At 46.2% G+C, this 10,434-nt stretch overlaps 1 protein-coding gene across 3 annotated transcripts in view; it reads right to left on the bottom strand.

The window, feature by feature from the left end:
* The window catches only part of KLF3 (KLF transcription factor 3), a 35,953-nt gene that overhangs the window by 5,631 nt on the left and 19,888 nt on the right, over nucleotides 1-10,434 (bottom strand). For 2 of the 3 annotated variants that reach the window (XM_047799162.1, XM_047799163.1), the window contains exons 3-5: nucleotides 7,550-8,042; nucleotides 6,468-6,618; nucleotides 1,143-1,303 (exon numbers count right to left, since the gene is read on the bottom strand). In XM_047799162.1, coding sequence (XP_047655118.1) covers nucleotides 1,143-1,303; nucleotides 6,468-6,618; nucleotides 7,550-8,042 — 805 coding nt within the window. Of the gene's footprint in view, nucleotides 1-1,142; nucleotides 1,304-6,467; nucleotides 6,619-7,549; nucleotides 8,043-8,140; nucleotides 9,182-10,434 lie in introns of those variants that run through there. The other variant, XM_047799161.1, reaches the window with a different exon arrangement.

Genomic DNA, 10,434 nt, shown 5'->3' with positions numbered 1-10,434 from the left:
GCTGAATTCCCCCAGCTTCCTCCCCAAGAAGCATGGAAAAGCTTCGCTTCCACTCTGCCAGATACTTCACTTCCTTTGCTCTTCCAAATCCCAGATTCTTCTCTTTATAACTCTTCCTGACAAGAATGGCTCACAAGACTCCAAAAGGTCTCCCTTCCGAGCTAAGGCAATATGCACAGGGGCAAACGGCTGTTACACTAGAATGTCACATCCCAGAGTCTGAGGTCAGGTCGGATGAGGCCCATCATGGACACTAATCACCAACTGCCGTGCATCAGGTTGTTCAAAGCATTTGTTTGTATGAATTCCTTAAGATGTTTTGGTACAGAATGTTCACGACCCCACAGAACAATTTTATGTTCTCTTCACCTGTTTAATTAACTCTTTTTATAAGGTCTGGCTGCACATTCTGGTCAATCTGGGCAAGCTGGAAAAGACCCCAGGATGAATACAGCAGGCACTCACACATGAGTTCCCTCATTCTAGAAGAGGATAATTACCCACTTTTTTTTCACTTTTCTTTAATGACTATCTTCCATTTGAGTTCCATTTCTTTTTTCTTTCTTTTGGCCACACTCATGGCATGCACAAGTTCCCTGGCCAGGGAATGAACCTGAGCCACAGCAATAACCCGAGCCCCAGCACTGACCACACTAAGTCCCTAACCGCTAGGCCACCAGGGAGCTCCTGAACTCCACTTCGATAAACTGCTGCATTTCCTGTTCTGCACAAAGAATTGTTTTGTTGTTCCCATCATGAACTTGATAATGTACAGCATTGATTAAGTGACAGCCCATATGAGGAGCCATCCTTGATCAAACAGGCCCATGGCTATGGGCACCTTCCCCTCTGTTCCTGGTAGAGGATTCCTGCCTCTCTCTCACTACAGAGACCAGAGGGCTGCAAGTGATTGTTGAGGTACCTTTTTACACAGATTACTCTGAAGCTATTCTAATGATTATAAAGACACATCATTATTAAAAACTTCATTTTTCACAACTGACAAGAGCCCTCTGCAGCCATCTATGGTAACTCTCAAGATACCAGAAAAAGAGTTCATTATGATAACCTCTGAAAGCCAGATCATTTGTTTTAACATTCCATTCTAGTACTCAAGAAGAAAGATGAAGCGATTCTAATACCTGTATGTGTTCTTCTGTGTGCTTTCAAGTGAGAGCTTTTAGTGTATACTTTGTTGCAGCCGTCATAATCACATCTGTGTATCCTCCGCTTCCTCTGGGTGTCTGGAGATTCCACAGGTAAAGGTCTCTTCCCGGGCTGCACAATGACGGAAGGGTGATTCCTAGGAAAGCCAGAGCCAAACGCACAACGGTGAGGGAAAGCCTCTTCCTTTCCTTCAGGCTACCAAAAGCATTAACAACACTGGGCAGAAACAAACAAACAAACGAAAAAACCCAACAAAGTAAACCAAAAGAAATTAGCTGATCAACCCAAGAAGCACTGCTATATTCATTCAACAAACATGGAGTGAGCACCTACCATGAGCCAGGCACTGGGCTTGGCACCGGGACACAAAGATGAATTAAAACAGGGTTCCTGCCCTGGAGGAGCACACTCTAGGGGGAGACAGACATGTAGATAAGTAATGACAGTAAGAAGGGTTAGGTGCTATGCTAGAGGGAGGCGCCGCAAGGTGCTAGGAGAGAATCTTTTCCTCAATTAAAATCTGCCTTCCTATAGAAGAATTTGCTGGTACTCAGTGCTGGTGAACGCCGTCCTGTGTTTTCTCACAGGCTGCCCAGGTTTCCACTTACTGTGCTTGTGGGGAAAAAGTAAAAGGTCCCCAAGTCTCAGGCCACCACACAGTAGGATGCATCAACGTTTTATCTTTTACACAATTGGCTTTGAGGGTGAGTCTCTTAAAGAGGCTCCATTCCTATTTGATTTTGATCTTCAAAAAAAAAATATGCTGGCACAGCTGTTTTTCACAATCTCAAACCTTTACTGTCACTATTCCTCCTCCTGCAGGGAGAACTGCAAGCAGCTCTGGTGGTCAGATAAGAAAGCCCCTCACCGGGGCCGGCCAGGCTCCGGGCACAGATGGGCTCCCTCCCGGCCCCTCGGCCACGGTCCTCCCTGCTTTCCTGATTCCTCACATTCAGACTCTCGGTTCCTGCGCCTGCACGTCACTGCGGGTGGGGGTGGGGGGAGTTCAAATTCAATCACGTTTAACTTTCTCAACACTAAGAACTTTCTCTTTTTCAGAAAGAATGTTGGTGGAGAGAAAACGCAGATGAGGAAGAGCTGGGGAAAACTGGTAGTTTTCTCAGGCTTCCTCTGCTGACTGATGTAGGTAATTAACAAGTTCTAGGAGTTCCCATTTGCGGCACAGCGGAAACGAATCCGACTAGGAACCATGACATGGGTTCAATCCCTGGCCTTGCTCAGTGAGAGGGTTAAGGATCTGGTGTTGCCGTGAGCTGTGGTGTAGGTTGCAAACGTGGCTCAGATCTGGTGTGGCTGTGGCGTAGACCAGCAGCTGTAGCTCCGATTGGACCCCTAGCCTGGAAACCTCCATGTGCCACGGTGCGGCCCTAAGAAAGCAAAAAAAAAAAAAAAGAACAAATTCTAATCCGTCCATTTGCTTTTCTAATGACTAATTACTAATACCTTACAAGCCTATGTAGCTGGCCTCTAACTGTAACAGAAGATTTCTTTTTCTTTTAAGTTTAAGTCAAAAGTTCTTAAAATGTTCCAAATAATGTATGAATGTTTTATCTAAGTGTGTATGGTGGGAAAAAGACTCGGGAAAAGGAAAAAAGAATGTGATGAGGGTAAACAATCCTGTGAGATAGAGAATAAAAATAATAATAAAACATAAAAAAACTCAAAAGACAGTCCCTGAGATGAAATTTGTAAAGACACTTCCCTCATCAACAACTTTTTCAGGCACTGGAAGCAATGACTAGGAAGAGAATAAAAGGTGCATTTTGTCTTAAGTGACCTTATTTATTTCTCACTTAACTATTAGCCAAGAAAACTGTCTGTTTGAGCATCACTTTACCTTCCAACCCTGATGCTTAGAGGGATGATACAACAGAATACAAGAGCCAAGTTTAGGTACATAGAAAAGTGAACATGAACTAGTGAGAGGAGGAAAAAAAGAACAAGGACTTCAATGATATAAAGGTACAAACAAAGAGCTGAGAAAAGAGAGAAGTGAGAGGCTGATGAACAGAGTTTTTAGAAAGCTCGACTATTAACCCAAGATCTTCAATAAAAAGAAAACAGTTACCAGTTTATTTTTAACTTTCAAGAGTAAGGCCCTCAAACGAACATTTTCACCTTCGTTAAGAGAATTTCAGGAAATAAAATGCTGAGGGGGAAAAAAACGAATGGTTAAATGTCTCTCACGTGCTTCTAGAGACACTGGGAGAGAATCCCAGATCACTTGAGAGTCTCCCCCCAGTTATCAGAGTTTATGGGTTGGGAATCTGTCTAACAGTTTCTGTGCAGCAGTTGTGACTGCTTTTCCAGTTGCTCGTTTTGTGAAAAATGTTACCCACCTCCCCCCCAAAAAGGTAGCCTAAAAGGCTGTGCGCTCCAGCCTGAAATTCCAGCTCTGCCACTGACATCCCCACGACCCTCAGCTTGCTCTCTGTAAAACGGGGGTGACGATGATCCAACCTCAGAAGGCTGCCGGGAGTAATCTGCACAAAGCACCTGAGAGCAGAATCTGTTCCCGACGCCAATCTGCTGACGGTAGCTATTCCTATTTCAAGGTTCAGAGACCCAGATTGGCAACTCTGCCCTTCTAGTTGTTTAATTTCAAACTAGAAATTGAAATTTGGGGGGCTGCCCCCACACCCAATCAGGAAGTCTCTACCCCAGCCAACAGCTTCCTCAGAAAGTAGCATCACTCTGCGAGGGGTCAGCAGCCCATCTCTTGAGAACCGGATGGCAGTGCAGGCTGAGGCTGAAGTCAGGAGCTTGGGATGGTACTCATCCTGCCTGACTCCTCGCTGCTCATTTTTAAAGAGGTTGTTTGGGATCATTATCACCAAGAAGACAGTTATTAGATGTTAGAGACCTGGTCGTTATTTTGAGTGAAACCACTCCCTCTGCTACAATTTCACATACACAACGCAGGAGGGAAATCGCATCCTCAAGCTTTGTGTTCTGAATATATTTTCACACATACACGTCAATAACAAAAGGAATCTGATACACATTGGAGAGCCTTTCAACATAATTCTTACGCTCTAATTCCATGATCAAGCAAATGGATTTCAAGGCTGTATTTTAAAGTTGGCTCCTGTAAATAAAGGAAGGGTTTCCCAAGGCAAAAATTATTGGGGCCGCCTAATTGAAATGGTACCAGGCGCTCGGTTTGCAGTGATCCTTTCCTGGCTAACTGGTTTCCTATGTGGGATGCTACTGGGCACACTCCAAGACATTACTTAATCACATCTGTGAGAGGAGAGTACATGTCCCCGTTGTGGCTAATCTGCTCCGTCTTCTGAGAGGCCAAATACACGTCGCTTAACATTAAGGATAAGCACATTACTCAGTCATCACTTAAAGTCACTGAGCTCGAGAGCATCAAAAGACTGTGACTTTAAGTAGGAAGAGAGAAAAAGTGTTCTCTTTTCAACAGCATTCAGAGCACAAAACATTGTCTTTAAATAGTCTTCTTCTGTTAACATGTTACATTGTAATTCATAATGACCTAGACTTTGGAATAACAACCCCCTTTCCTCAATGGACCCCCCCCCCAATGTGGGCAGTTGGCTTTCAGAGCATCTTTTTCATCACCTATGTAGAAACAATTACAAGTGCCAGCCATGTTGCCCTTTCCCTTGCCAGAGAAGCCCCTCATCCTCAAGATGAGGTAATTCAGCCCATAAGATGTATCCATTTTGGTTTTTCCTTTCACTCAAAGGCAGGAGCAGATGCAATCAGCTAGATGTGGGCTAAAAATGGCAGGAAGAGCAAGCATCTGGAAGCAGATCAGCCCAGGCCCCCTGTGCTGCTAACTGGTGTGGTTATAGGCAAGTTATTTATGTCTTGGCTCATCAGTTCTCTATTTGCTCTGACTCTCACATGCTTGTTTTGGGAGAATGAAGTAAGTCCTTTAAAAAGGCTTAGAAAAGTTCCTTTTGGGGGGGGGGGAAGAAGGGGCACTATGCAATTATGGAAGGAATATTGTACAAGACGCCCAGACACTCTCCCTGCTGATGTGGCTGAGAAAATTCATTCTCTTCTCCACCTGTCAGGGGATGGATGACAACCTCCACACCCTCTAAAAAAATGGACTGGTTTGGTGCAAATGACAATTAATCCATGAACTATTATGAAGGCACCCTATCTAGGCTGCATGCGGATACAACTAGAATATATCTGAAGTTTCAGAAAGCCGCTGCTCGAAAAGCAAAGAATTCACCTTCTGCTGCAGAACTATGTAAGGCAGAGGATGGGCGGAGAAAAAGGAAGGAAAATGACAGAAGGGACCCTGAGGAGACAGTAACTGTGGCACTTCCATTGTAATCGGAAACTGGCCACCACATCCAATGTGGACACGACCAGAACAAGAAAAATAATTACAACCAATAATGAAAATAAAGAGGTAACAGAGGCAACAAGATTTGGTGACTAAGCCAAGGTCATCCGTATGGCGGCGAGCAGAGCTGGGATCCCAGATGTTAGATCCAAAGGTCATGTTCGCACCTACTCCAAACAGCCCCCAGTGCCATCACTGGTAGGAGTCGAGGATCTCGATTGTGAGGGCAAACCCCAGACATGATGTTATTTTGCCTGTGTGTGACACCAGCTACTGTTCAGGTGCCTGGATGCTGACCACTACCGCGTAAACTTCCTACGAAATGGCAGTTCGAAAACCCACGGAACACTCTAGGGCAGACGTGATTCAAAAGACCAGAGAATAAAGAGTTCTTTCAATGCCAAGCGTCTCTGAGTGACACGGTCAACTTTCTGTTGCCACAGGCCTGGTTCTGGACTATCTTTCTTGGGCTTGAGGTTGACCTGAAAAATTCTGATTCAAGCCATTCTCCATCACGGAAACACTTAGGAGCACTAGCAACGGGAAGGAAGATGTGTGATCCTATGACACAGTTTCAGGATCCAAACTTAAGTGGAGTATCTACCACACCAAATTCTATCTAGGGTGATACGGGGATAAAGATGGTGGGAGAATTATATACACAGCCTCTGGAAGGATGAGAAATAAAACCCAAGATAAACATGATTTATGGAGTTAAGTGGCAAAATCACTGCTGACCAATTCACTGAAAACATGATGTAATTTGTGCGACAGAGTACGTTGTTTTTGGAGAGATTTTCCCGTCTGGCCCAGTGGCTGCCCCTGCAACAAGGCAGCCCTGGCAATCCACAACACATCCTGCGTTGGAAGCTGGTGCTTCTGTTCCAGCTCCAGCTCCATGAAGCACACTGCTATGCAAATGCCAGGCAGGCCTCAATATACTTACTCTTGCAACAAGGCTTGCGGGGGGGACACTGAGTTCATTAAAGGGGGTGACATTTCTTCAGGATAATAATCTGTCCTCTGTGGTTCGATCCCAGGTTCTATTTTAATTTTTTTCTGTAATATAGGCTTCTCATATGATTCAATTACAGGTACTAAAAAATAAAAATAGAAAAGTCACTCTATATACAATTTACCAATTCAGCCTTTAAAAACTTTATTGCACAGCTTCTAGCTATAACACTGGTGTGTGTGAGTATTTATTCGCCTTTGGCAGTGACAGCCGACATGAATCTGGGGGGGACTCCTGTCACTCCTGAAGATTATCTTGCCAGCAAGCTTTGTATGTAGGAAGCTGGACTTTTAAGACATCAGCCCCCCAAGGATTTCTTCCTTATGACCTTTGTTTATCTCCTTTAACCCCAGGCCTTTGCTTCTGACCAGTCAGTAAACAAGGTGGCTTTTAACAGCCATTAGTTATTACAAGGTCTAAAGGCATTTCTTTTTCTTTTTAGGACCCCCATCCTGCAGCATATGGAAATTCCTGGGCCAGGAGTCGAAAGAGCTACAGCTGCCAGGTGACACCACAGCCACAGCCAACACTGGATCCGAGCGGCATGTGAGATCTACACTGCAGCCTGGAGCAGCATGGGATCCTTAACCCACTGAGCAAGGCCAGGGGTCAACCTGCATCCTCACAGAGACAGCACTGGTCCTTCACCCACTCAGCCCCAATGGGGACTCCTAAAGGTATGTCTTATATGCCTTTCTGCACCTAAGCACCAAGCTGGCAGTCAATAAAGCAAACTCTAAGGTCAAGATTCATATTATCCCAAAGCTGACAGTGACTTAGTGAAATGAATTCTTTCACAGCATTCAACAGCTGGCCTGGTTCTTGGGAGCCCTACCAGCTATCCACCCTTTAAAAAGAAAAAGGAAATGCCTTAGGCAGACTCTGAATGTTTCCTTTTCAGCGCAGAGCAGCTCCCGGCCCCAGGCTTCCGGTGCTCCCTCCCCCACACCCTGCGGGGCAGACCCGCAGGGCAAGGTCCTTCTAAAGGCCTCAGCCGCGGGGGCGGGGGTTACCTTGCATGCTACTGCTGGAATTCTCCATCTCCTCCGACAAGGAGACCATGAGCGGCTGCTGGAGGTGGCTGGTGTACATGAAGGGGACGGGCTGCACCACGACGGGCTGGATGACCGGCAGGATGCCCGGGCTGCGGATGCCGCCGTGCCGGGACAGCGCCGCGGCCATCACGGGGGGCATGGACAGCGGCACGCTGAAGGGCTGCACGCCGGGGGGCGGCGGCGGCGAGTACTTCTTGGCGGGCGGGCTGGACGAGGGCAGGCTCAGCCCGGGCGAGGCTCTCCGGTGCGGGGCCTGGAACTTCAGGGAGGAGGGGGAGCCCCCGGCCGAGGGCGGGGAGCTGCGCTTGTTCACCGTGAGGTCCACCGGCTCCATCTGCATCCCGTGCGACAGGCCTTCCGGGGTCTGGAAAAACTTATCCGGTAAGGGGGTGGAGTAGATGACGCCGTACTTGTTGGGCTTTATTGACTCCATGTAACTCGACGGGTAGGACTGTCGGGAAAGAGACAGAAACGTGTCGACTGCAGGAAAGGGCATCGGCTTGAAAGGTGAATTAAGATGAAAACACCCAACAAGGCACATTCACTTACATGGACTTTAATAAGCAGTTTGGCTTTAGATATCTGCTTGAGCCTAAAAGAATGTATGGCAGCGGTGGTCTCATAATAAATGTAAGCACTGAGGTTAAGGTGACTGTGTCCCATGGGAAAACATCGCATTTAATTCTGGGATGATGATGGCTGTGTCCAGTGTTAAGGCTGAGGATGATACCTGGTAAAATGCTGAAACAGCTTATGAAACAGAAGGCTTATGGGCCTTTATCATTAGGAGGTGGCACTGGGGTTCACCGAGGACCAGCCAAGCCAGCTAACCTTGCCACATTCCTGATGGGGTTTCTCAATTGGCGGAAAAAACTCTCCCTAACTTTAGTGTCTGCCACCTCAGCAGGGACACACAACGTATCTCGGATCCTTTTGTGTAACAGGGACAAACAGCTGCACGGTAGTGCCTTAGGATGGTCTCCGGCCACCAAGCAATCCATGCCCAGAGTGACCAAGAGCCCTAGTTTGCCCCGCACTGTCCTGGCTGTAGCCCTAAAAGTCCCACATCTGAGGAAAATGCCTCAGGCAAACCGGGATGGCCAGTCACCCTGCATACCTATATATGGGAGGCCAATCACGCTAGGGTACTTAAGCCCTTGGCCCCAGCATGTTCCATGGACAGATCCACCGTCTGAATGAAGCTGTAGAAGACGACGATTTCCAAATGTGTGGATGACACAGAACTCTGAGAGACAGCCAGGAGAATATGCCTCAAACATTTATGACGTGTGATGCCGGAAGGGACTTGCACACAAGCTGCGGCCTGGCATTCTCTACTCTACACCTGCAACCCCCACCCCCCACCGCAATCTAAAGATGCTGGAGGACAACCTAATATGAGCCTGGAGGAGAGACAAATGCTTGTTTCCTCCCACATCTAAGATCTGTTCCACAACGGACCTAATGGATCTTCAGGTACCTTGCTCGCTTACAAATATCAAGGTAACCTAAGTCTCATTTACCAGCTGTAAATATAAATCAATCCCCACTGCATTTTATGGGTACTGTCCATGGCACTAAAATGACTTCTCTTCCTTCACTAAGATTAAAAAATAATAATAATAAAAAAACCTTTGCTGTAGAATGCTTAAAAAAAATTAAACTCAACATAAGCCATTTTCTTGTAGGCATTTAGGGGAACAAATTTTTAGTGATTACATGTCAAGACCGCCTGCAGAAAATTACTGGTATTTAAATACCCTGCAGGGAAAGTAATACCCGATGCTTCTCTTCCAGCTCTAAACCGTACGCTGTGATTCTGAGGCAACACGAGCTCATGATACAACCAAGAAAACCCTTCAACAGGGCCTTATACTTAAACAGCTTATACGCACTATTCTTTTCTGAGCCTCCTCGGCCCTTGTGGTGGTCACTAGTGAGTTAAAAATAACTGTGAGGTAGCTGTGGTTTTGACTGCGATTACTCCTGAGATCACACCCTGTCCCCTCTGGGCCTCACCGGGTGGCTCCCACCTGGGCTATGCATCAGAATCACCTGTGCTGCTTCAAAATTCCAGATGCCTGGTTCCTTCTCTGGGCCCAGTGGGCATCAGCGTTATCAGAGAGGAAGGGGCCAGGCAAGTCCATATCTCACATCTGATTTTGATGTCAGTTTGTCATTGTTAAGATGTGTTTTGTTCTTCTGTCCTTTCTTTCTCTGGAGCATCATCATCTTTATAACCATTCAGAACAGTGATTCCTGCTGTCTAGTGCACACCTCTCTGAGGGGTACCAGAGATCTTGATAGATGGCTCATGATGAACATACAGTGCTTTAGAAGAGTTAAGTGTTTATTTGATACCAGGTTCCCTTTTAAAGAACCTTATGATGCTAAAAAGCAGTTGTATTAAACAAAAAAGGCAAGAAAAATTACCAAATGAATACTAAAAGTGCAGGTGCCATGAGGATATGCAAAACTGGTCAAAGCCATGCCCAGGTCCCACCTTCTAGGAGGTTGTGAGGTTAAGATTAAGATTGGACTCCACAAGATACCTAAGTGATGAACTTAGCACACACACACACTATGGTCCCAGGGGTCCGTTCTCTTCCTTCTGTGAGAAGTGAGCACTGCAGTGGGCTCTGATGCTCTGCAGGCTTCTCAAACTTTACTTAGCCCACAAGTTCACCCGGGAATCTTGTTAAGATGCAGGTTCCGAATCACTGGGGAGCGACCCAAGGTGCCACAGACCATCCTTGGAACAGCACAGCTCCAAACTCAGAGATACGGAATAAAAAGACTCATTATTATCATTAAAAGTTGGTAAATTGTTTAAATGCAATTAA

The sequence above is a fragment of the Phacochoerus africanus genome, chromosome 10 (assembly GCF_016906955.1).
Source record: "Phacochoerus africanus isolate WHEZ1 chromosome 10, ROS_Pafr_v1, whole genome shotgun sequence".
Lineage (NCBI taxonomy): Eukaryota > Metazoa > Chordata > Mammalia > Artiodactyla > Suidae > Phacochoerus > Phacochoerus africanus.
This window is presented reverse-complemented; position numbering and strand designations above follow the sequence as displayed.